Source organism: Bos grunniens, chromosome 16 (assembly GCF_055505025.1).
Source record: "Bos grunniens cultivar Pamir isolate PY7600 chromosome 16, Bosgru_T2T1.0, whole genome shotgun sequence".
Lineage (NCBI taxonomy): Eukaryota > Metazoa > Chordata > Mammalia > Artiodactyla > Bovidae > Bos > Bos grunniens.
The window spans coordinates 43,357,472-43,385,306 of record NC_141180.1 but is presented as its reverse complement, the minus strand read 5'-3'; the positions used below and the strand labels follow the sequence as shown (position 1 = coordinate 43,385,306).

Sequence of the window (27,835 nt, the reverse complement as noted above, 5' to 3'; positions counted from 1 at the left end):
CGCCTTTTCTAAAACCAGCTTGAACATCAGGAAGTTCACGGTTCACATATTGCTGAAGCCTGGCTTGGAGAATTTTGAGCATTACTTTACTAGCGTGTGAGATGAGTGCAATTGTGCGGTAGTTTGAGCATTCTTTGGCATTGCCTTTCTTTGGGATTGGAATGAAAACTGACCTTTTCCAGTCCTGTGGCTACTGCTGAGTTTTCCAAATTTGCTGGCATATTGAGTGCAGCACTTTCACAGCATCATCTTTCAGGATTTGGAACAGCTCAACTGGAATTCCATCACCTCCACTAGCTTTGTTCGTAGTGATGCTTTCTAAGGCCCACCTGACTTCACATTCCAGTATGTCTGGCTCTAGGTCAGTGATCACACCATCGTGATTATATGGGTGGTGAAGATCTTTTTTGTACAGTTCTTCTGTGTATTCTTGCCATCTCTTCTTAGTATCTTCTGCTTCTGTTAGGTCCATACCATTTCTGTCCTTTATCGAACCCATCTTTGCATGAAATGTTCCTTTGGTATCTTTGATTTTCTTGAAGAGATCCCTAGTCTTTCCCATTCTGTTGTTTTCCTCTATTTCTTTGCATTGATCGCTGAGGAAGGCTTTCTTATCTCTTCTTGCTATTCTTTGGAACTCTGCATTCAGATGCTTTTATCTTTCCTTTTCTCCTTTGCTTTTCGCTTCTCTTCTTTTCAGTTATTTGTAAGGCCTCCCCAGACAGCCATTTTACTTTTTTGCATTTCTTTTCTATGGGAATGTCTTGATCCCTGTCTCCTGTATAATGTCACGAACCTCATTCCATAGTTCATCAGGCACTCTATCTATCAGATCTAGGCCCTTAAATCTATTTCTCACTTCCACTGTATATTCATAAGGGATTTGATTTAGGTCGTACCTGAATGGTCTAGTGGTTTTCCCTACTTTTTTCAATTTAAGTCTGAATTTGGCAATAAGGAGTTCATGGTCTGGGCCACAGTCAGCTCCTGGTCTTGTTTTTGCTGACTGTGTAGAGCTTCTCCATCTTTGGCTGCAAAGAATATAATCAATCCATTTCGGTGTTGACCATCTGGTGATGTCCATGTGTAGAGTCTCTCTTGTGTTGTTGGAAGAGGGTGTTTGTTATGACCAGTGCATTTTCTTGGCAAAACTCTTATTAGTCTTTGCCCTGCTTCATTCCGTATTCCAAGGCCAAATTTGCCTGTTACTCCAGGTGTTTCTTGACTTCCTACTTTTGCATTCCAGTCCCCTATAATGAAAAGGACATCTTTTTTGGGTGTTAGTTCTGAAAGGTCTTGTAGGTCTTCATAGAACCATTCAACTTCAGCTTCTTCAGCATTACTGGTTGGGGCATAGACTTGGATTACTGTGATATTGAATGGTTTGCCTTGGAAACGAACAGAGATCATTCTGTCGTTTTTGAGATTGCATCCAAGTACTGCATTTCGGACTCTTTTGTTGACCATGATGGCCACTCCATTTCTTCTGAGGGATTCCTGCCCGCAGTAGTAGATATAATGGTCATCCGAGTTAAATTCACCCATTCCAGTCCATTTCAGTTCGCTGATTCCTAGAATGTCGACATTCACTCTTGCCACCTCTTGTTTGACCACTTCCAATTTGCCTTGATTCATGGACCTGACATTCCAGGTTCCTATGCAATACTGCTCTTTACGGCATCGGACCTTGCTTCTAACACCAGTCACATCCACAGCTGGGTATTGTTTTTGCTTTGGCTCCATCCCTTCATTCTTTCTGGAGTTATTTCTCCACTGATCTCCAGTAGCATATTGGGCACCTACTGACCTGGGGAGTTTCTCTTTCAGTATCCTATCATTTTGTCTTTTCATACTGTTGAGAGTTTCAAATAAGATGAATCCAAAGGAAGCCATAACAAGGTATATTAAAAAATGTCAAAAGTTAAAGACAAGGAGAGAATCTTAAATTCAATAAAACAACTTGTGGCATACAAGGGAATCCCCATAAGATTATCAGCAGATATTCAACAGAAATTCTGTAGGTCAGAAGTAGCAGAATATAATCAAAATGGTGAAAGGAAAAAACTGCCAGCCAGTTTTTACTCTATAAAAAAGCCAGTTTATCTTTCACTCACTCACACACACACACACACCTAGAAACATAATACTGAACATAAAACTTCAGCAACATAATACTGAACAACCAATGTGTCAAAGAAATCAATACCTTTAGACAAATAAAAGTGGAAATAAAACATAAAACAAAACTTGATGCTGCAAAAGCAGTTCTAGCAGTTCATAGAGATAAATGCCTATATAAAAACAAAACAAAACAAAACAAAACAGCTTTTCTGGTGGTCTAGCGGTTAAGAATGCACTTGCCAATGCAGAGGACATGGGTTCCATCCCTGATCTGGGAAGATCCCACATGCTATAGAGCGACTAAGCCTGTGCGTCACAACTGCTAAGCCAACACTCTACAGCCTGTGATTCACAACTACTGAGCCCACGTGATGCAACTACTGAAGCCTGTGCACCTAGAGCCCTGGCACTGCAACCAGAGAGGCCACGGCAATCAGAAGCTTACACCGCAATGGAGAGTACAGCAGTCCCACTCACCACAGCTAGAGAAGACCTGCACATAGCAATGAAGACCCAGCACATCCAAAAATAAATAAATCTTAAAAAAAAAAAGTCTCAAATAATCTAACTTTACACCTTAAGTTACTGGAAAAAAAAATAACAAACAAAACCCAGAGTTAGTAAAAGAAAGGAAATAATAAAGATCGAAAGGGAAATAAATGAAATAGACACTATAAGGACAATAGAAAAGATCAATGAAACTCAGAGCTGGTTCTTTGGAAAGGTAAACACAATTGACAAACCTTTAGCTAGGCTAACCAGGAAAAAGACAGAGGTGTACAAATATTTTGGAGATCTTAAGGGTTCATTGTCAGAGCACTGCAATAAAGGAAGTATCATTATAAAGCATTAAGTATCATTAAAAACAAGTCATGTACATTTGCTTCCCAGTGTACATAAATGCGATGTTTACACTATGCTGTGATATAAGTGTGCAATAACACTTTGCTTAAAAATCAATGTACTCATCTTAATTTTAAAATATTTATTTCTAAAAAATGCTAACCATCCATATCTTCAGCATGATATAATCTTTTGCAATAGTAATATCAATGATAACCGATCACAGATCACCGTAACATATATAATAAGGATGGAAAAATTTGAAATACTGGGAGAAGTACCAAATGGGGCATAGAGACATGAAGGGAACAAATGATATTGGAACAATGGTACTGACAGACTTGGTTGGCTCAGGGTTGCCACAACATTAATTTATAAAAATGCAATATCTGCAAAGTGTAATAGAGCAAAGTGCAATCAAATGAGGTGGGTCCATAAATAAAACCAGAAATAAAAAGGTTATAATTAATACCATAGAAATATAAAAGATCTCAATAACTACTATTAACAATTATATTCCAACATATTAGACAACATAGAAGAAATAGATAAATTCCTAGAAACATACACTACTCCCCTCAAGACTGAATCATGAAGAAATAGAAAGTCAGAATAGACTGATTACTAATAAGATTAAATCAGTTGCAAAAAACCTCCCAACAAACAAAAGACCAGGATCAGATGGCTTCATGGGTGAATTTTACCCATGTTTAAAGTATCAACACCAATCTTTTTCAAAATCTTCTCAAAAACTAAAGAGGAAAGAACATTCCCAAACTCATTTCATGAGGCCAGTATTACCATGATACCAAAACCAGACAAAGACACTACAAAGCAGAAAAATAACCTGATGAACACAGATGCAAAAACCCTCAAGAAAATACCAGGAAACCAAATTCAACAATACATTAAAACAATTATCAAATGGAATTTATTCCAGGGATGTAAGGATGGCTCAACAAAACACAAATCAATCAATGTAATACACCCAAACAAAATTAAGAATAAAAGTCATAAACATCTCAATAAATATGGAAAAAGCATTTGAAAAAATTCAATATACATTTATGATAAAAACTGTCAATAAAGTGGTTATACAGGGACAAATCTCAACACAATATAGGCCGTATATGACAAGCCCATGGCTAACATTATATTGAGTGAAAAATTGAAAGCTTTTCCTGAAAGATCAAGAACAAGTCAAGGATGCCAATTCTTGCTACTTCTATTCAAATAGTATTGGAAGTGCTAGCCAAAATGATTGAACAAGAAGAAGAAGTGAAAAGTATCCAAATCAGAAAGGAAAAAGTAATGCCATCACTATATGCACATGACATGATACTACATAGAAAACCCTAGACTCCACAAAAAAAAAAAACTGTTAAGAACTAGTAAAATTAAGTAAAGTTGCAAGATATAAAATCAACATATATAAATTAGTTCCCTTTCTTTACACTAATATGAACTACCAGAAAGGGAAATGAAGAAAACACTCTCATTTACAAATGCATCAAAAAGAATAAAATACCTAAGAAATAAATTTAACCAAGGAGATTAAAGACCTGTATATTGAAAACTATAAGACAATAATGAAAAAAATTGAAAAAGACACAAATAAAGGGAAATATATTCCGTGCTTATGAATTAGAATTAAAATTGTTAAAATGTCCATATTACCCAAAACAATCTAAAAATTAAAATGCAATCCTTATCAAAATCTCAATGCAGAAACTATAAAACTCTCAGAGGAAAACATAGGCAAAACACTCTTTGACATAAGTCACAGCATTATCCTCTTTGACCCACCTCCTAAAGTAATGGAAATTAAAACAAAAAGAAACAAGTGGGACTTAATTAAAATTAAAAGCTTTTGCACAGCAAAGGAAAATATAAAAAAAATGAAAAGACAAGCCTCAGAAAGAGAGAAAACAACTGCAAATGAAACTGACAAAGGATTAATCTCCAAAATATACAAGCAGTTTATGCAGCTCAATATCAGAAAAACAACCCACCCAATCAAAAAGTTGGAGGAAGACCTAAACAGACATTTCTCCAAAGATGACATACAGATGGCCAACAAACACATGCAAAGAAGCTCAACATGGCTCATTATTCAGTTCAGTTCAGTTCAGTCGCTCAGTCGTGTCCAACTCTGTGCGACCCCATGAATCGCAGCATGCCAGGCCTCCCTGTCCATCACCAACTCCCGGAGTGCACTCACACTCACGTTCATCGAGTCAGTGATGCCATCCAGCCATCTCATCCTCTGTCGTCCCCTTCTCCTCCTGCCCCCAATCCCTCCCAGCATCAGAGTCTTTTCCAGTGAGTCAACTCTTCGCATGAGGTGGCCAAAGTACTGGAGTTTCAGCTTTAGCATCATTCCTTTCAAAGAAATCCCAGGGCTGATCTCCTTGCAGTCCAAGGGACTCTCAAGAGTCTTCTCCAACACCACATTATTAGAAAAATGCAAATCAAAACTACAATGAGGTATTACCTCAAACCTGTCAGAATGGCCATCATCAAAAAATCTACCAACAATAAATGTTGGGACAGTATGCAGAGAAAAGGGAACCCTTTTGCACTGCTGGTGGGAATGATTCAGTCACTATGGAGAACGGTATGGAGATTCCTTAGAAACCTAGGAATAAAACTACTGTATGACCCAGCAATCCCACTACTGGGCATATAAACCTGTAACTAAAAAGTCACATGTACCCCAGTATTCATAGCAGCACTATTTACAATAGCTAGGATATGGAAGCAACCTAGATGTCCATTGGCAGACAAATGAATGGATAAGGAAGTTGTGGTACGTGTGTACAAAGAAATATTACTCAGCCATAAAAAGGAACACATCTGAGTCAGTTCTAGTGAGGTAGATGAACCTAGAGCCTGTTACACAGGTGAAGTAAGTCTGAAAGAGAAAAACAAATTTCATATATTAATGCCTATATACGGAATCTAGAAAAATGCTACCGATGAACCAATCAACAGGGCAGAAATAGAGACTCAGACATAGAGAACAGACTTTGGACACAGTGAGGGAAGGAGAGAGTGGGATGAATTGAGAGAGTAGCACTGACATATATACACTACCATGTGTAAAACAGAGCCAGTGGGCAGCTGCTGTATGGGCACAGGGAGCTCAATCCAGTGCTCTACGACAACTGAGAGGAGTGGAATGGGGTGAAGGGAGGATGGGGGGAGAGTTCAGGAGGGAGGGGGCACATGTGTACTTGTGGCTGATTCATGTTGTTGTATAGCAGAAGCCAACACAATACTGTAAACCAACTACCCTCCAACTGAAAATAAATTAAAAAATCAAAAAAACTCAATAGCAATTTTCACAGAAATAGAACAAAAAATCCTAAATGTGTATAGAACCACAGAAGATCCTGAATAGCCAAAGCAATGTGAGGAAGAACAAAGTTAGCAGCATCATGTGTCCTAAATTTAATCTATATTACAAAGCTACAGTAATCAAAGCATATGGTACTGGCATAAAAACAGACTCACAGATCAATGGAACAGAATAGAGAGCCCATAAAGAAACCCGCACACATATGGCCAATCAATTTACAACATAGGAGCCAACCATATACACCTGGGAAAAGACTGTCTCTTCAATAAATACTGTTGAGAAAACCATATTCAGTTCAGTTCAGTTCAGTCGCTCAGTCATGTCCGACTCTTTGCGACCCCATGAACTGCAGCACGCCAGACCTCCTTGTCCATCACCAACTCCTGGAGTTCACTCAAACTCACGTCCATCGAGTCGGTGATGCCATCCAGCCATCTCATCCTCTGTTGTCCCCTTCTCCTCCTGCCCCCAATCCCTCCCAGCATCAGAGTCTTTTCCAATGAGCCAACTCTTCGCATCAAGTGGCCAAAGTATTGGAGTTTCAGCTTCAGCATCAGTCCTTCCAATGGACACCCAGGACTGATCTCCTTTGGGATGGACTGGTTGGAGCCTGGCGGTCTACAATTCACGGGGTCACAAAGAGTTAGACAGTCCTGAGCGTGCAAGCATGCACACGCATGCACACACACAATACACATCTCTGTACACTCCCACACATATACACACTCAGCAATAAAAAGGAAATTTTATCATTTGCGACAATATGAACAGATCTTGAGAGCAATATACTATGAGAAATAATTCAGAGATAGACAAATACCATATTTTCAAACTAATATGTGAAATATAAAAGTAAAACAAAACTTGTTAGTGACCTCATAAATACAGATAAGTTGGTGGTTGCCAAAGGTCGGGGTGGGGAGTGGGTGAAGGTGGTTGAAAGGTATGAACTTACAGTTATAAAAGAGATAAGACCTGGGGTTGCAATGTATAGCATGGTTTCTATGGTTAATAATACTATACTGTAACATGAAAACTGCTAAGAGAATAAATCTTAAAAGTTCTTATCACAAGAAAAAAAATTGTTATTGTGTAGTGATGGATGTTAACTAGACTTAGTGTGGTAATCATTTGACAATATATATAAATATCAGATCATTATGTTGTACATAATGAAACTAATATAATGGTATATGTCAATTATATATCAATTTTTAAAAAAGACTTCAATGTAATGACCTAATTTTATATTTTGAGGAACTAGAAAAAGAGCAAATGAAACACCAAGCTATTAGAAGGAAGAAAATAATAAAGACAGAGATAAAATAGAGAATAGAAAAACAACAGAGGAAATTTAAAAAATCAAAAGTTGGTTCTTGGAAAAGATCAAAAAAATTGACAAACCTTTAGTTTAACTAAGACTCAAATTACTAGAACTGGAAATTAAAGTGGGCATTACTACTATTATCTCTGACCTCACAGAGATTAAGAACTGTAAGCCAACAAAGACGATAACCTAGATGAAATGGTGAAACTACTAGAAACTTACAAACTACCAAAATTGATTCAAAAGAAATAGTAATTCTGAATTCCCCCCTAATAAGTAAAGAGATTGAATCAGTGATGAAAAATTTGCCAATGAAGAGAAGCCTGCTGTTGCTGCTGCTAAGTCGCTTCAGTCGTGTCCGACTCTGCGACTCCATACACAGCAGCCCACCAGGCTCCCCCGTCCCTGGGATTCTCCAGGCAAGAACATTGGAGTGGGTTGCCATTTCCTTCTCCAATGTGTGCAAGTGAAAAGTGAAAGTGAAGTCGCCCAGTCGTGTCCGACTCTTAGCGACCCCATGGACTGCAGCCTACCAGGCTCCTCCGCCCATGGGATTTTCCAGGCAAGAGTACTGGAGTGGGGTGCCATTGCCTTCTCCGAAGAGAAGTCTAGGACCAGATAATTTCAACAGTGAATTCTACCAAATTAACACCAATCCTTCTCAAACTCCTCTAAAATTACGGAAAACAAAGGGAACACTTCCCAATTTATCCTGAGGCCAGTCTATCTTGATACCAGAAAAAGACAAAGACGCCATCAAAACACAACATATTTTCAATATAATTTATGAATATCCTTTATGAATATGTATGCAGAAATTCTTACCCTTTTGCAGCTTATAGACCAATGAGAAAGACAAACAATAACAACAAAGTAGTTACTGCTGCTGCTAAGTCGCTTCAGTCGTGTCCGACTCTGTGTGACCCCACAGACAGCAGCCCACCAGGCTCCCCCGTCCCTGGGATTCTCCAGGCAAGAGTACTGGAGTGGGTTGCCGTTGCCTTCTCCGAACAAAGGACAATTTATTGGGTATTATGGAAAGCTAGCAGGTGTATATGACCTGCATGGTGGATTGTGTGGTGGGGAAGGGCAGCTCAGGTAGACTGTGAGGTGGGAAAGGACAGTGTCACGGAAGTGACACTTAAGCTGCAACAGGAAACATGAAGAGTTAGCTGGGTAATGAATCAGGCAAGGGCCCTTGGAATCTAACACCGAAACATACAGGGATCTAAAAGAAGTAATTTCTGAAAATGTTGGGGGCAAGAGGGGAACAGAGAGAGATGAAACTGAAAAGGCAGGTGCTATAAGAGCAATGGAAAGCCATTAGAGAGTTTTAAGAGTCAAAAAACATTGTTTAATCCCCACTAGATTTTAACTATTTATACTATTTGTGTGTATATCTGACTGAGGATATGAACTGTGTCTATTTCATCATTTCCTCAGTGACCAGAACAATGCTAGGCATGCAGTAAGTATTTAGTAAGTATGTATTAAGCATTATTAAATAAAAATACTAACTGGCAGTAGAAAAATGAAGCCCAATTTTTGATTCTCTAATGTATCACATCGGAGAAGGCAATGGCACCCCACTCCAGTACTCTTGCCTGGAAAATCCCATGGATGGAGGAGCCTGGTAGGCTACAGTCCATGGGGTCGCAAAGAGTCAGACACGACTGAGCGACTTCACTTTCACTTTTCACTTTCATGCATTGGAGAAGGAAACGGCAACCCACTCCAATGTTCTTGCCTGGAGAATCCCAGGGATGGCAGAGCCTGGTGGGCTGCCGTCTATGGGGTCACACAGAGTCGGACACAACTGACGTGACTTAGCAATGTATTACATAAATGTAAATATAAAGAGACTAGAGATTTCTCAGTGATAGCTACTATTGTAGCTATCTGAAATAGCTATTGTAACCACTGAAATTATAATAATCACTCTAATTAAAACTAGAGTGAATCAATTAGATTGAAAACATACTGCCCTCTTGTTAAAAACAAAATAAAAGTAAAATTATTACAAAAGGAATACAGGTAATTACTATCAAAGAATCAATCATTAAAATGGAATGTTCTGTAAAATATTATAAGCCATCCAGTCTATATGATTATTTGTTGGATGCACATTTCTAAACTGAAAGCAGGCAATGCAAACTCTTTATTTATGTTGTCCAAATTAGACAAAATGGAGAAGTGTATATTTCAGTCTTTCCAGATTCTGACCTTATTTTACTGCAAACATTACATCAGAGTGGCTAATTTGATTTTATTTGTTGGACTCCCCATCATATAAAAGTAAGCAATGGGTTGACAATTACAAGTCATAGGATGCCTAAGGGACCACAGGGTACAAGAATTCTAAGAAAACTATCTTCTGGCACAACTACAATTGCGTGAAAATAAGCTAATGATGTAATAGTGACTCTGCTCTGGAAGAACCTGGAATTTAAAAGGTGAAGGAGAATTTCTTGTTTTCTTCTTTCACAAAATTTTCAATCAAGATATTTTAAATGAATGATGTAAGCAAAATTCAGTGAGGAAATAAATGCTGACTGTATACCTGCTATGACTACATTTTTTAAAAAATGCTTACTGGTAAGCCCTGGTTATGTAACAATTTCAGATATATTTCCATACAATATGATAGACAGGCAATATACACCTTAGGCCTGCAAAGAAGGTGAATGCAATTGGTTGGTTGGTTGGTTGATTTTATAATAGTTTCAATCACTTTTAAGAGTCTGTTAAAGGTTAGATCTTTCTATGATTAGGGCCCTCCAAGCCAGGATAAATATATTTAGTAAAAGTATATTATGAATTGAAATGATGTCACTATCTTACATGTATGTTTTATCTTTTAAAAATATTTTTATATGTGGTTCTCATATCTCTCATTAAGTAATATTTGCCCCACTGTTACATAAGGAAACTGAGTCCAAAAAAATACATGTGACTGACTAAGGGTATTTACACAATCAGTGATAAAGCCTTAGCTAAAAATGAAGAGTTCTTATTAAAGTATTTTTTTTCTCTTGCATCACTACTAACTCTTGGTCCAATGAAAGCTATCTTTTTTTTTCTTTGAGGGATGATCTTATCTTCGACCTGAGTCAAATAGTCGGAGATTACATTTTTCTTTAAGGAGTAATTGATACTACAAACATTTTTAAACTAAAGAAATGCCAATTTCATGTCATGCTCCGAACAAATCTCTTGATAATTAACAAAAATTACAGTATACATGGCAGTGAAATGAACGAAATGGATGAGGAAAGCAGAAACAGACTGGACATCAGCATCTCAATCCAGCCTTCCATGAATTAAAAGCCACCACTTCTTTCCCCTTCATTATTTCAAAACCCCATGGCAGCGAACCCCATATTGGAGAACACAGAACAGAGGCGCCAGAATACATTTCCAAGCACCCATAAGATTTATCTAGTAGGGGAAACAGAGAGTCGGAGGATGGGATGCGGGGAGAGAGGAGACACAGTGTACTCCGCCCTTCTCCCCTCTCCCACAATGTGAGGTATCGAGGAAACCATCTTCAATGCTGTCAGGGCCCCGCTGAGTCAGGGAAGAAGGCTGGAGAAAACCGCACCCCACAAGGACCCCTTCCTCTTTTCAATTCACCTTTATCCCTCCCTTTCCATGATTTTTCCCGTCTCCCATCCCTATTCTAAGCCTCTGGCTTTGCCCAGTGACACTTCATGGCCAACCCAAGAACCTCTTAAGAATATCCTCACGGTCCGAGCAAGGAGGGGAGGACCGACCCTTGGGGAGTCGTCACCTTTTGAGGTATCTGGCGTCCTCCCCCTGCATGGCGGCGGCGACGGCGGCGTGGGGAGGATGGGAGTGTCTGAGAGAGGCCGGCCGGGCTATGTCCGGGGACGCTGGCCAATGTACCCCACACCCAAAGGCGATGACAGTCCTGAGGCCTGCAAGGCGGGGCAGCTACGGCGCTGTGGTTACCTCGGTGAGGCCACCGGCTCCTCCCACCACTACTGAGCCCCAAAACACTGGAGCTGCTCAGACCCGCCCACAGCTGCCCGGGTGAGCTCCGCCCCAAGGCGCATGCGCCTGCTCCAGCGGCGCCAGTGTGCGCAGGCTCAGTATGCGGGGCTGGCCCTTGGGACTAATCTGACGCACCCTGCAGCCGAACATGAAAGTATTTGCGGCAGATTTCAGCGTGCTTAGTTAAAGGGTGTCTCCGTGCTCACCGCCCCCTTGAGGATGGGAATTGAAAGAGTCATCCCCCCAGTCGAATTGGAATTTCTGGTCTTTTGCTTCAAGACAGGGAGAAGAAATCCATTAACCATTTAATTAGAGAATGCTCTTGAACAGTCCAGCCCTTGGCTGAGAACCTGTAAAGAAAGGCATGTACGTGGGGCATTGTGGAAAAGGAAGGTGGAAAAGGAAGAGCACTGATTGCGCTGGAGAAGTTGGAATTTGTGCCGACAATGTAGCCCTTGTACAAAATGAATACAATTAATATCAACTTTGATCAAAGGGCAAATCTGTCTCTTCTACTTTGATATCCTAAATCTACAATGCACTTCCCCCCTCCCCTCTCCCCCTCCCCCCAACGAAAACAGCTCCTGAAATTACAACTTCAACTAACTATTCTGAACTTTAGATACTTTTGGATTCATTTTCCCTGAGACAGGCAGCTCTTAGCAATTCTGGCCATAGGGCAGGGGGCTGTTTTTTTTGTTGTTGTTTGTTTTGGTTTTATCTTTTTTTAATTGAAATAGAGTTGATATAATGTGCCAATCTCATCATTCTAAATGAAGTCAGAAAGACAAATACCATATGATATCACTTATATGTGGAATCAAAGGAGGGATACGAAGAAGGCATTTCTACTCCCCACCTGCAATCCTGTCACTTACTCTAGGTTCTCCATTTTGACACCTTGGGCTATGTCAACACCACTCTTCTCCTGTCTTTTTCATACGCACTAAGTTAATGCAATGCAATACACGGAATATATAAGTATGGACACAGTCCATACCAATAAGAGATGGTATTGCCTACCCATTCACACAGGCTACACTATTTCTATCAATGTTTTAGTCATTCCTCCAGTCTTCCAGGGATGGTTATAAAGCTAACTTTGACAGCTTTCTTTGTATCATGACCTCTTATTAAGCTATTTAAAAATCTTATCATTTCTTCCTTCAAGATATTTCTGCAATCCAGCTTTTAAATTCTCACTTCTACCTACTAGCCTAATCATTTCATACTTGGAATACTGCAGTTCTTTCCTGTTTTCTGGTTTTTTTAATATTCATTCTCATAACTGATACAAATTTTACAAATCATCACTTATAGGTAGATTACCTTAAAACCTCCACAGTATCTAATATTGCCAGATCACAGTATCTATTAAAATGTATGTTGTTGTTTAGTCACTAAGTCCTGTGTGACTCTTTTGTGACCCCATGGACTATAGCCTGCCAAGCTCCTCTGTCCATGGGATTTCCCAGGCAACAATACAAGTGTTGGTTGCCATTTCCTTCTCCAGGGGATCTTCCCAACCCAGGGATCAGACCTGCATCTCCTGCACATACTTGAAATGTAAGCGTCTTGAGATCAGAGATTTTGCTTTGCTTACTTCTGAATCCTTAGGATAGCACCTGGCTCATAGTTGACATCAAATAAATATCTGGAGTTGAAAAAAATGCATATCTGATCTTGAAACAATAATCACAACAAAAATCTAGAGGAAAGAGGGAGGCTTAAGGGGAAGGGACATATGTATACTTATGACTGATTCACATTGTTGTATGGCAGAAACCAATATGACATTGTAAAGCAATTATCATCCAATCAAAAAAAAAAAAAACTGAAAGAAATGCCCTGAGGCCAGGCAGGAAGAACTGAAAACTAGATCAATAAGAAGATAAACTGAAATTGGGGCTGAACTAGAGAAACTTTCAGTCTATAGTGGGAACAGTAGGCATCTTATTCTTGAGCCTAGGCATCTTATTCTTGAAAGTAAGAAATATTAATGGGATTGTGTTCAAAAGACACTAGTCAATTTTTAGGCAATTTTCCTCAAAAGGAATAATTACATGGTTGATTTAACACATAATAAAAATCCAGGAGTCCATAATGATACTCAATGACCCATAGAAACACAGAAAAACAAAACCTCACTTTCATTGAAGGTAATGACTACATCAAATCCTTAACTCTGAAAATTGGTAATTAAAGGAAATAATAAAGCATTTAATCCAAGTCTTTTGGAAATAAACCATAATTTACCTCCTTTTAATGAGGGAAAGCTTTTTTTATTTTTAAACAGAAAATGTCTGCTAGTACTAGAGCAATATCATGATAGTTACTATTCTGTGAACACCGAGAAATAATACACCTCATTGATTTATTATAAAATAATTTAAAATGTGGCAAAATTTCACCTCACAGATTACCTGATAATTCTAAATGGAAAAAAATATGTTACTTTACAATGGGGAGATCAGCATTTTAAACAAACAAGTAAATGAGGTATCATTAGTAGTCATAGTCCCTGATAGTATATGCAATAGGAAGCACACAAGATCACCTATTAAGTATTCTTTTTTTTTCTTATGCAACTTCACAGTTTTTTAAAATTTATTTTAATTGGAGGCTAATTACTTTACAATATTGTAGTGGTTAAAAATATGGAACGCTTCACAAATTTGCGTTTTATCCTTGTGCAGGAGCCATGCTAATCTTCTCTGTATTGTTCCAATTTTTAGTATATGTGCTGCCAAAGTGAGCACCTATTAAGTATTCTTGATGAAAATTAACCTGAATTTAACTAAATTGTTCTATCTAAAAAGACTAATCTATATCTATAAAAGGGCTTGCCTTGTGGCTCAGCCTGCAATGTGGGAGACCTGAGTTCAATCCCTGGGTTGGGAAGATCCCCTGGAGAAGGAAAAGACTACCTACTCCAGTATTCTGACCTGGAGAATTCCATGAACTGTAAAGTCCATGGGGTCGCAATGGAGTGACTTTCACTTTCACTTACATAAAAGACTAATAAATGAAAATCTCAATTAAATAGAGTTGGGAAGCAGAATGAGGAGCTCTTATGGCCCCTGTTGATAGCAGAGCCTGACAGAAGGAGGAGTCTTCCTCTTTCCTGGCAAGGTCACAGTCAATGAAAAGTCATGGACTCTTTGTTTACTATAGCCCTCCCAACATAATTTTTCTCTCTATAAAAGCATTGCCTAATGGGCACTTGCAAGTGGTTCACCTCAATTTCAGACCCCAAATTACAATGTTCTGCTGAGCCCAAATAAATACATCTTTGCTGAAGAAATATGTGGCAGTCTATTAGTTTCAGGTAAACAGATATCACATGCATAACAAAATAAAGAAGATGATCCCAAAGAGTGGGGAACGTACCCAACTGGATATCAAGATATATCAGAATAATAATTACAAGGTATAAAATTGACATAGGGAGACAACCTGAGTGAAAAAGAAAACAAGACCCATGCACATAAGTAAACTTGAAATATGATGGAAGTGAATTTTCAGATCAGTATGGGAAAAATGTATTTTTGGAAACATGCATTTTCAAAAAATGTTTTGAAACAATTATTTATGCATATATAACAAATTAATTTGGATCTCTGCATGCTTGCATGCCCAGTTACTTCAGTTGTGTCCAACTCTTTGCAACCCCATGGACTGTAGCCCACCAGGCTCCTTAGTCCATGGGATTTTCCAGGCAAGAATACTGGAATGGGTCGCCATGACCTTTTCCAGGGGATCTTCCTGACCCAGGGATCAAACCCACACTCCTGAATCTCCTGCTTTGCAGGTCGATTCTTTGCCATTGAGCCACCAGGGAAGCCCAAACTGGATCCCTACCTCATGCCATATTCAAAAGCTAATTCCACATTGAATAAACTCTTAAGTGTAGAAGAGAACATTTTAAAAGCATTCAGAAGAAAATATAAATTATCTTTATGACATTCAGTTAAGGATACATTTTAAAACAAGATACAGAAAGCACTAAAAATAAGATATTGATGAATTCACTCCTTTAAAATCGATAACTTCTGATTATCAACACCACCAGTGTAAGGAAAGTGAAAAAGATAAGTTAAAAAATAATGTGATCTATTTGCCTCACATAAAAATTAACAAAGGTTTAAACTGACTATTTCAAAATCTGCTATAAATCAAAAAGGAAAACACAAACAACTCAATGGGAAAATGGACAGACGAGAAAAAGAATTAGGAATAGGAAGTAAAACAAAACATGAAAAGATGCTTTATCTCAATAATAACCAGGAAGATGCCAATTTAGACCATAAAAAGATACAATGTTACACTGACGAGGGTGCAAAATTTAAGAAGTCTGACAATATCAAATGCTTGTAAAAATGTGAAATCCTGGAAATGATGTAGTAACCATTTCAGGTATAAGTGTTCATTGTGACTACCACTTAAGAATAAAATGTCTTTGTTATTTTGTAAAGTTGAATAAAGATATTCTCTAAATTTGTGCATTTCTACCCATAGTTATATAACTCAGAAAATTCTAGCATATGTGCACAATGAGATTTGTTCCAGAACTATCAGAGCAGTGTTGTGCATAATAGAAAAATAAAAACTGAAAAAGAACTCCAAAATAGTTTTGCAGAATGGGTAAATATGTTTGAAATATTCACACAATGCAATATTATGCAGCAGATTTCTCTGAACCAGAGAATGAACTAGAACTATACAGACAACATGAATGAGTATTTAGAAACATTATATTGAATGAAAGAGTAAATTGCAGATTATGTACAGTGTTTTTTAAACTGTGGTATAATTTGCATACAATAAGATACATTCTTGGTGTGCAGTTCTATGAGTTTTGACAAGCACATGACTCATACTCAAAATATAGAGCAATTCCATCATCCCTTCAATTCCTTTGTGTTCCTTTAGAGTCATCCTATTCCCCCCAACACCAAGCTCTGTTAAATACTCATCTGCTTTTTGTTCCTATAATTTCCCTTTTTCCAGGCTTTCACCTAAATGTAAGTGTGTTGATATAGCCTTTCAAGTCTGGTTTCTTTCTCTTAGCATTTGGGGGCCATTCATATGGTGTTTCATTAATTTATTCTATTTTACTGTTAGGTAATATTCCACTGAATGAATGTATCACAGTTCATTCATTCACCATATTTGGGTTGTTTCTAGTATTTGAGATCAGTGAATGAAGCCATTATAAATATTTACACACAGGTTTTTGTATCAACTAAAGTTTTCTTTTCTCCTGAAAGCACTCAAGAGTAAAATTGTTCAGCTATATGGCAAATATATGAATAACTCTACGAAACTGCAAAGCTGTTTTCCAAAGTGGTTGTGCTATTTTCATCCACATCCTCACCAGCACTTGGTATTATCAAGTTTTTAATTTGTTTAATCAAGTCATTGTAACAGATGTGTCAGAATATCTCATTTGACTAGAGTTGTATTTCTGTGATAATTAATTGTATAAGCATATTTTCATGTGCTTATTTACCATTTGTATTTTGGGTGAAGTCTTTGTTCAAATATTTTTTTTCATTTTTTTATTTGTGTTTTCACTAGCTTGACCAAACTGATCAGAAAGATAGAAACAGACATTAGATTTGAAAGATACACAGCACTAAAACTGAAAGAAGAAATAGAAATTGTTAAAGCTCTATTTTTTTTAAAGAAATAAAAAATCTAATAACAATGTTTCACACAAAGAACACTCCAGGCACAGCTTTACTGATAAATTCTACCTAAGAAATAAGGTCAACTTACATACTCAAGCAGAAATTAGAGAATGGAGGAATACTTACCGACTCATTTAAAAGGGTCGGCATTATTATGGTATCATAGTCAGACAAATATCTTTAGTGACCATGCACGTAATAATCTTTAACAAAATACTAGTAAATTAAATCAGCAATACATAAAAAAATACACTACACTGTGACCATATGGGGTTTAACTTAGAAATTCAAGGTTATTTAACATATGAAAATCCAATAATTTACCATACTAAAAATATAAAGGTAAATAACCATATGATCACATCAGTAGAGGCAGAAAATTAATTTGACAGAATTCATGATTTAAAAAGCTATCAGAAAACTAAGAATAGGAGATGACATCCTCACTCTAATAAAGAATGTCTGTGTGGGTTTACTTCTGGGCTGTCTCTTCTGTCCCATTGGTTTATGTATCAGAATGTAAGATGCCGCTAGGTATACTGTGTTTTCTCAAGATTGTTTTGGCTATTTGAGGCCCATTTGGTCCCATATAAAATATAGGATTGTCTTCCTACTTTGTAAAATAAAATGCTATTGGAATCTCATTCGCATTGACAGATTTGATTGAATCTTTAAGTAACTTTGAATGGTATAGAAAATTTGACAATATTAAATCTTCTAATCCATTAACACGGGTTGTCTTTCCATTGTTTTTTAACTTCTTTCTTCTCATTTATTAGTGTTTTGTAGTTTTCATTGTATGTGATTTTTACCTCCATGAAGTTTCTTTCTAAATTTTTAAATAATATTATTATTGGGATTGCTATCTTCTTTTGATAATTAATTGTTAGGATATAGAAATACAACTGATTTTTGTACATCAGTTTTGGATCTTGAAATTCTATTGAATCATTTATTCTAATAGATTGTTGTGGAATCTTAAGGGCTTTAATATAAAAACATGTCATCTGCAAATGGAAATAATTTTACTTCTTCATTTCCTATTTAGATGACCTTCATTTATTTTTCATTCCTAAATGATCTTATTAGTACTTCCAGTTCTGTGTTAAATAGAAGGGGCAAAAATGAACATCCTTGCCTTGTTCCTGATTTTAGAATAAAGCCTTCCATTTTTCACTGTTGAGTATAATGTTAGCAGTGGGCTTTTCATAGATGGCCTTAAATATGATAATTTCCTTCTATTCTTAGTTTGTTGAGTGTTTGTGTCTAGAAAGGATTGAATTTTGTCAAATGCTTTTTCTGCATCTATTTAGATGATCCTATGATTGTCATCTTTCTATCAATATGATGTAAACTTATTGATTTGTGTATATTGAACCATCCATGCAGCTTACAAATAAATCTCACTTGAATATGGTTATTTGGTCCTTTTAGTGTACTTTTGGATTTAGTTTGCTAGTATTTTGTTGAGAATTTTTGTGCCTACATTCATCAAGAGTTGGGCTGCATTGCTTTGGGATGACTTCTTTGTAATACCACAGTTTTCTTCTTCTGCAAAACTATACCTTCTAGAAGTTTTTCTTAAGTTCCAGACTTAGGTGTTTCTCTGTTCTCCTATTGCATTTACTGGACTTTATGGACACCCAATCCCAAAGAAAGGCAATGCCAAAGAATGCTCAAACTACCGCACAATTGCACTCATCTCACATGCTAGTAAAGTAATGCTCAAAATTCTCCAAGCCAGACTTCAGCAATATGTGAACCGTGAACTTCCAGATGTTCAAGCTGGTTTTAGAAAAGGCAGAGGAACAAGAGATCAAATTGCCAACATCTGCTGGATCATTGAGAAAGCAAGAGAGTTCCAGAAAAACATCTATTTCTGCTTTATTGACTATGCCAAAGCCTTTGACTGTGTGGATCACAATAAACCGTGGAAAATTCTGAAAGAGATGGGAATACCAGACCACCTGACCTGCCTCTTGAGAAACCTATATGCAGGTCAGGAAGCAACAGTTACAACAGGACATGGAACAAAAGACTGGTTCCAAATAGGAAAAGGAGTACGTCAAGGCTGTATATTGTCACCCTGCTTATTTAACTTCTATGCAGAGTACATCATGAGAAACGCTAGGCTGGAAGAAACACAAGCTGGAATCAAGATTGCCGGGGAGAAATATCAGTAACCTCAGATATGCAGATGACACCACCCTTATGGCAGAAAGTGAAGAGGAACTCAAAAGCCTCTTGATGAAAGTGAAAGAGGAGAGTGAAAAAGTTGGCTTAAAGCTCAACATTCAGACAATGAAGATCATGGCATCTGGTCCCATCACTTCATGGGAAATAGATGGGGAAAGAGTGGAAACAGTGTCAGACTTTATTTTTTGGGGTTCCAAAATCACAGCAGATGGTGACTGAAACAATGAAATTAAGACGCTTACTCCTTGGAAGAAAAGTTATGACCAAGCTAGATAGCATATTGAAAAGCAGAGACGTTACTTTGCCAACAAAGATCCATCTAGTCAAGGCTATGGTTTTTCCAGTGGTCATGTATGGATGCGAGAGTTGGACTGTGAAGAAAGCTGAGCACCAAAGAATTGATGCTTTTGAACTGTGGTGTTGGAGAAGACTCTTGAGAGTCCCTTGGACTGCAAGGAGATCCAACCAGTCCATTCTGAAGGAGATCAGCCCTGGGATTTCTTTGGAAGGAATGACGCTAAAGCTGAAACTCCAGTACTTTGGCCACCTCATGCGAAGAGTTGACTCATTGGAAAAGACTCTGATGCTGGGAGGGATTGGGGGCAGGAGGAAAAGGGGATGACAGAGGATGAGATGGCTGGATGGCATCACTGACTCAATGGATGTGAGTCTGAGTGAACTCCAGGAGTTGGTGATGGACAGGGAGGCCTGGCGTGCTGCGATTCATGGGGTCACAAAGTGTTGGACACGACTGAGCAACTGAACTGAACTGATGGATATGATTTGTTTATGAGTGATTCAAAAGGTATAAAATCATGAATTTCCAATTACATTTCCAATCACAGTTCTTAACACATAATGATAACTAATAAATGGTAAATCCTGCTTTATTAAATATAATTATAGCTTTCAAGAAGCACATTAAATATTCACTATGTATGTAAACAAATAACTTTACCATGGTGAGACATGTCATAATGGCAGCATGAAACAAGTAAAATGTTGACACAAGAAGAGTATAATCCACTAATGGTGGAGAGAAGCTAAGGGTAGAGCTCACAAAGGATGAATAAAAAATTGCTTACCAGAAAAGCATAATAGAGATGTCCTAGGAAAAAGCAATACTTTATACACAGTGTCTATGCAATACGTGGGGACTTCCCTGGTAGCTCAGCTTGTAAAGAATCCGCCTGCAATGCAGGAGACCCTGGTTCGATTCCTGAGTTGGGCAGATCCCCTGGAGGAGAAATAGGCTACCCACTCCAGTATTCTTGGGCTTCCCTGGTGGCTCAGGTGGTAAAGAATCTACCTGCAATGTGAGAGACCTGAGGTCGATCCCTGGGTTGGGAAGATCTCCTGGAGGGGTATAGCAGTGCACTCCAGTGTTCTTGCTTGGAGAATCCCCATTTTTCAAAGGGCTTGCCAGGTGGCACTAGTGGTAAAGAACCTGCCTGCCAATGCAGGAGATGTAAGAGAAGCTGGTTCAGTTCCTTGGTTGGGAAGATCCCCTGGAGGAGGGCATGGAAATCCTCTCCAGTATTTTTGCCTGAAGAATCCCATGGATAGAGCAGCCTCACGGGCTATAGTCCATAGGGTCGCAAAGACTCAGACATGACTGAAACGACTTAGCAGGCATGCATGCATATAATAATACACAGTGTATATACAAATGTATGAAATATCATTGTATATTTAGGTAAATGCAAGTAGTTGAGATGGTTAGAGAATTAGGTTCAAATGGGAGAGCAGTAAAAAGTAAATTTGGAAAATTCAGGGGGGGCAAAATTGTGGAAAGCCTGGTATAAGAGAATATGGCATATGGATATTCTCTGCACACATCAGGAATCATGAAAGCATTTTGATATAGAAAAATTATATGTTGAAATTTATTATTTTAGCAATTGATTGTTCTATTTTTATCCACACAGCAACATAGAACAGTGATGTAAGAAGTACAGTTTTTATTCCCCATATAAGTTGCTTTTAAATTTCAATGCTGATAGACTTCAAAAGCTCAGAGAAAATCACTTCTTACCTCGTGACTGCCTTTGGGATATCATCAAATGGCCACTGTGGCCCAAAGAATCCACATCCACTGGCTATTAATGCAGTCATCTTCTCAAATTAATTTGAGCTCACGTTGCACATCTTAACGCAAAAGAGATTTGTTACAAGGACCGTTTAAAATACATCCTCTTTTTGATGGTGGTAACCTCTGTTTTCCACTAATGTGATGTAAGACAACATCTATGACATCATTAGGTTTCTCCAAGGGTCAGAACAGGGAGGAAAGTGGCCCACATGGAAAATAATAAATCTCTGTGCTTTTTCTCCCCCATGTTCTCTTATAGCCTGAACCATACTTTTAGGAAATAGTTGTATCAACTATTTAAATACATGTCAGCCTGATGATTCTTAAAGACATGCAATAAAATGAATATTTTCCAGTATAAACAGAAGATGTATTTTGTCACACTTATACACACACATTCACACACACACACAAACAACTGTGTTTGGTAATTTGTATGTGTAGTCATATGTGTACATATTCAATTGGAAGTTCCCAGCTTTTGTGTGTGTACTTTTGGAGATGTGTGCACGACACGTTGAGGGAAGAAGAGGATCTGAGTGTATCCAGCCAGATCAGCTGGCTTTGTCAACTTAACCAAAAGTTATAAGCAGGCATTACTTTAAACTTGAGTATGCTAAAATGAATAGACATAGTTCCTGACTTGAAGAATTGTATCTACATCCAGTAGAGATACACACAAAATGAATACATTTCAAAGAAATACATTCTATGATACAGCTATAAATTATCTCTGTAGAAACTGAGGAGATGACTGTGGATTCACACACTTAATTCTATTCTGCACAATGCATTCATCCAAGAATTGAGGCTATAAGAAGAATAAAATACAGACCTTACCTTGAAGGAGTTTGAGTATATGAATAGGAAATCAGGGAACAATTGGTGTCTCAGCCTTATTTGCCACACATCTACATTCCACATCAAATTTTGTTTTGTATTTGTCCTAGATTATTTTAAACTGCTTTTACCTATTAGGTTTTTTTTCTATAAAGAATATGCCACACCATCTCTTTTCAATTTATTGCTTCAATTCCATGATCTTTCACTGTGATAGAAGTTTCACTTGAGTTAGATATATTAATTGAATTTTATCTCTGTCTCATTCAATACACATTTGTTTAGTGCATATTATGTGTTCCAGAAACACTATAGAGCTGAACTACTAGTCTGGATAAATTCAGGCAAAGGGTAGATTAGTGATCAGACCTCTCCCATGAAACCTTAGTAGCAGAATTAGAAAATGTTTAGAGCACTTAGAGCAAAGTGTTTATGACATACCCTCTGGGTTACTAAGAACAGAACCAGAACTGCCGATTCATTCTAGATCAGTTCCTAGCAACAGCCAGTTAGCAACAATTTTAAAGTTGGATAAGAAATTAATTTGTGCTTCCTGGGTTGAAACATATGATGTTCCAATGAGTGACATAACTCCATCCTTTTAAGTATAGGGCTGAAATTAAATAATATGTATTTGACTATAAAACATTTAACTTTTCTTTCTTCCTCCTTTTTTTCCCTTTCTCTTTCTTCCTTCTTTATCCCTTATTCTCTTTCTTTTGTTTTTCTTTCTTTTTATGTGTAGATAGCACATGCCATAAAAATAATAGCACAATGGAAAAAAGAATTTTTTCTGATTTGGAAAAATTCCTGCCAAATTGATGTCCCTTTAAGGAACTATTACCATACCAGGGAAGGCTGCTGCTGCTGCTGCTGCCAAGTTGCTTCAGTCGTATCCAACTGTGCGACCCCATAGACGGCAGCCCACCAGGCTCCCCTGTCCCTGGGATTCTCCAGGCAAGAATACTGGAGTGGGTTGCCTCCAGTGAAAGTGAAGTCGCTCAGTCGTGTCCGACTCTTCACGACCCCATGGACTGCAGCCCACCATGGGATTTTCCAGGCAAGAGTACTGGAGTGGGCTGCCATTGCCTTCTCCAGAGAAGGCAGTAGATACATATCAAAGACCATGGGAAATGGTTGAAATAAGGTCAGAGTCTTTCCAGTGTGTGTTAGTAACAAAAAGTACTTGAAATTCATTTTGCTTCAGTTCATACTTCAATACTTTGTCACATTACTTTTTTTTATAAGTGAGAGAGGTAAAAAATAAGATGTTGCTATTCCAAGTTTGACAAATTGTAAAATATTTCTCTCAAATCAATCCGCTCCCTGCCTTTCCCATTCATTGGCATATGAACTTCTTTTTCTTTCCAGATGAGTCCGTTGAGAGGACGTCAGCATTACTCTAAGTAGAAGATGCTGGTATTCCATCACAAAAGCAAAATGAAGTAAAAACTAAGTAAACAAAATGCTGCTTGTCCACTTACCAGAATTTTCTTTCCTCAGGATGTGGTAATGTGTACTTTACTTTAAATGGTATCTTGACTGAATTCTATCAAATAATCTCCCCCATAACCAAGTGGACATGCTGGTGAAAATTTCTCCATCTGAACTAAGGAAACATTAACAACCTAAACACTTTTTTTTTTAACAAGATTGGTTTTATTTTACCTTATAAAAATATTTTCATGGCTCCCAGAATACCTTTCTTTTTTAAACCCTTGAGATGTTGGGCTAGGATTGATTCCAAGGTTATTCTGTTGCCAGTACATTTGAGTTTATAATATCATTAAAATTGAACAAATATGAAAAGCCTGAAATGGAAAGTCAAATATAAACTAAAAGGAACATATACTCTACTCTTTCATTTTGCTGGTCAGTTTACTCAAAGCAAAGGAAAAGTAAAACAGGCAATAGGAAGTGTTTAGTAAATAAGTTTTGAATGAATATCTATAGACAAGGAGGGAAATCACCAGATAAAATGAAAATTACTGGTGCTTTTCATAAAGTAGTAGGTTTTGTGGGCTTCCCAAGTGGCTCAATGGTAAAGAATCCATTTGCCAAGGCAGGAGACATGGGTTCAATCCTTGGGTCAAGAAGATTCTCTGGAGAAGGAAATGGTAACCCGCTCAAGTATTCTTGCCTGGGAAGTCCCATGGACAGAGAAGCCAGGAGAGCTACAGTCCATGGAGTTGCAAGAGTCAGAAATGACAGCGACTAAACAACAACAACGTAGGTTCTACATTTAACTGCATGTAGGCCACTAGAGCAAAGAGGATTTGGGGCTTTTGCATATTTTCCTCTTAAATAATAGTACTCTTCATGGAGAGAGTAGTGGACAAGAGGGAGGCTTGGTGATAGTGTTTGGAGAAGGCAATGGCACCCCACTCCAGTCCTCCTGCCTGGAAAATCCCATGGATGGAGGAGCCTGGTGGGCTGCAGTCCATGGGGTCGCTAAGAGTCAGACACGACTGAGCGACTTCACTTTGACTTTTCACTTGCATGCATTGGAGAAGGAAATGGCAACCCACTCCAATGTTCTTGCCTGGAGAATCCCAGGGACAGGGGAGCCTGGTGGGCTGCTGTCTATGGGGTCGTGCAGAGTCGGACACGACTGAAGTGACTTAGCAGCAGCAGCAGCATGCATTTATTTTGTCTCTATCTTATTGGTTGCTGCTGGCCTGAGAATAAATCTATTTTATTATACTAAAATACTATATAGTCATATGGAGGACCCGTTTTTAATAAGGTTATTTGTTTTTTATGTTAATTTGTGTGAGTTCTTTGTATTTTGGATATTAATCACTTATCGGACGCATCATTTACAAATATCTTCTATTCAGTAGGTGACATTTTCATTTTGTTGATAGTTTCTTTGCTGTACAAAGGTTTTTTAGTTTGATATAGTCCTATTTTTAATTAGTGCTTTTGTTTCGCTTACTTAAGGAGACCTAGTTAAACATACATAGTTAAGGCTGTTATCAAAGAGCATATTGCCTGTATTTTCTCCTAGAAGTTTTATGGTTTCAGGCCTTACATTTACATATTTAATTTATCTTAAATTTATTTGTGTATGTGGTATGAGAAAGTAATTCAGTTTGATTCCCTTGCATGTGGCTGTCCAGCTCTCCTAACAACATTTGTTGAAAAGACTGCCTTTTCTCTGTTGTATTTTCTTAGTTGTAGATTAATTGACCACAAAAGTTTAGGTTTATTTCTGGGCTCTCTATTGTGTTCTATTGACCTATGGGTCTGTTTTTGTGCCAATACTATACTTTTTTTGATTACTGTAGCTTTGAAGTATAGTTTGAAATTATGGAGCGTGAGATCTCCAGCTTTGTTCTTCTTTCTCAAGATTGTTTCAGCTATCTGGTATCTTTTGTGTTTCCGTACAAATTTTAGAATTATCTGCTCTAGTTCTATGAAAAATGTCATTGGTATTTTCATAGGCATTGAATTGCATTTGTAAATTGTTTTGGGAAATAGAGTCATTTCAACAATATTAATTCTTCTAATCCATGAGCACAGTTTATTTTTGCATTTGTGTAGTGTTCAAGTTCTTTCATCAGTGTCAAATAGTTTCCTGTGTACAGGTCTTTTGCTTCCTTGGTTAGATTTGTTTCTAGGTATTTTATTCTTTTTTTATGCAATTGTAAATGGGATTGTTTTTCTCTGGTAGTTTGTTATTAGTGTATAGAAATGCAACACATTTCTGCATGGTGATTTTGTTTCCTGCAACTTTAATGAATTCATTTATTAGTTTTTTGGTGGTGTCTTTATGATTTTCTATATATAGTATTGTGTCATCTGCAGACAATTATGGTTTAACTTCTTCCTTTTCAATTTGAATTTCTTTTATTAGTGTATTTATTTTTGTGTATAACTGCTGTGGCTAGGACTTCCAGTACTAAATAGAATAAAAATGGTGAGAGTGGGCATCCTTGTCTTGTTTCAAACCTTAGAGCAAATATTTTTAGCTTTTCATTGTTGAGTATAATATTAACTGTAAGCTTGTCATATGTGGCCTTTATTATGTTGAGGTATGTTCCCTCTACATCCAGTTTGTTGAGAGTTTTATCATAAATGAATGTTGAATTTGTCACAACTTTCTCTGCATTTATGGAAACGATTGTCTGATTTTTCTTCTTCACTTTATTAATGAGGTGTATCACATTGATTGATTTGTTGATATTAAACCATTCTTGGTTCCCTGGGATAAATCGCATTTTATCATAACGTATGATCCTTTTAATGTATCATTGAACTTGGTTTGCTAGTATTTTGTTAAGAATTTTTGGATCTATATTGAACAGGGATTTTGGCCTATAATTTTCTTTTTGTGGTGTCTTTGCTGATTTTGGTATCAGGGTGATACTCACTTTGTAGAATGAGATCAGAAGCATTCCTTCCTCTGACATTTTTTGGAATAGTTTGAGAAGGATGGGTGTTAACTCCTCTTCAAAATGTTCAGTAAATTTCACCTGTGAAGACATCTGATCTTATACTTTTGTTTGTTGGGAGTTTTAAAAAGTTTTTAATTCAATTTCATTACTGATAATTGGTCTGTTCATATTCTCTATTTCTTTTTTTTATTTTTTTAAAAGCTTAAAATGTATTTTAATAAGTTCATGTTGCATTATTCATTTCTCAGAAAAACTTCAAAGGTATTAGGGACAAATCAAATATGGTACACCAATAAAAAATGCACAGCATGACTACCTAAGATAGGCAAAGCTAAGAGCTGCCGTCTGACATTCAGCATACAGCAACCCTGTTCTCAAAACTGTACTAGGCCTATCAAGAAAGCTGTGAATGGCAACATCACAGACACAAAAAGGCCATTTCTGGGTTGTCCTTACCCAAGAAAAAGATGGAGGCAAGTTTAACACAAGATTTTTTAAAGATACACTAAATGAAAATCTCTAAGAGAAAATATCTTCCTTGGGACATGAAAGGGTAATATATGGGACATAACAGAACCGTATGTATGTTGTCTGTGACCTCTGTGGACATGTGCCTGAATTCCCACCTGGGAGTGATTGGAACAGTGGGGCCAAGGTCATTGGGGGATGTTTGGGTTTTGTGGTATATGTGGCAGGATCTCTGGGGTGAGACAGTGCACTAAGTCGTGTCCGACTCTTGCGACCCCATGGACTGTAGCCTACCTTCAGAAATAATAGATTTCTAGGAATTTGTCCTTTTCTTTTAAGTTGTCCTCCAGTATTTATTCAATGTCTTGTAGTCATTTTGGTTGTCTGAAGCATATTCTTTACTACATTTTTTAGGAAGAGCTCATGGAAACAATATTCCTTGAGGTCTTGCTTATTGCTAAGAGTTGTCTGTGCTTTTTA

At 37.5% G+C, this 27,835-nt stretch overlaps 1 protein-coding gene and 1 non-coding gene across 4 annotated transcripts in view; both read right to left on the bottom strand.

The window, feature by feature from the left end:
- The window catches only part of KIFAP3 (kinesin associated protein 3), a 152,299-nt gene extending 130,629 nt beyond the window's left edge, over positions 1-21,670 (bottom strand). For 2 of the 3 annotated variants that reach the window (XM_086344757.1, XM_086344756.1), the window contains exon 1: positions 11,443-11,673. In XM_086344757.1, the coding sequence (XP_086200883.1) occupies positions 11,443-11,474 (32 nt within the window). In that variant the 5' untranslated portion in view covers positions 11,475-11,673. Of the gene's footprint in view, positions 1-11,442; positions 11,674-21,590 lie in introns of those variants that run through there. The other variant, XM_086344758.1, reaches the window with a different exon arrangement.
- On the bottom strand, positions 14,318-14,425 carry LOC147356715 (U6 spliceosomal RNA). Its single transcript, XR_015143887.1, has one exon. It is a non-coding gene; the product is annotated as a U6 spliceosomal RNA (small nuclear RNA).
- Positions 21,671-27,835: the final 6,165 nt, after the last annotated feature.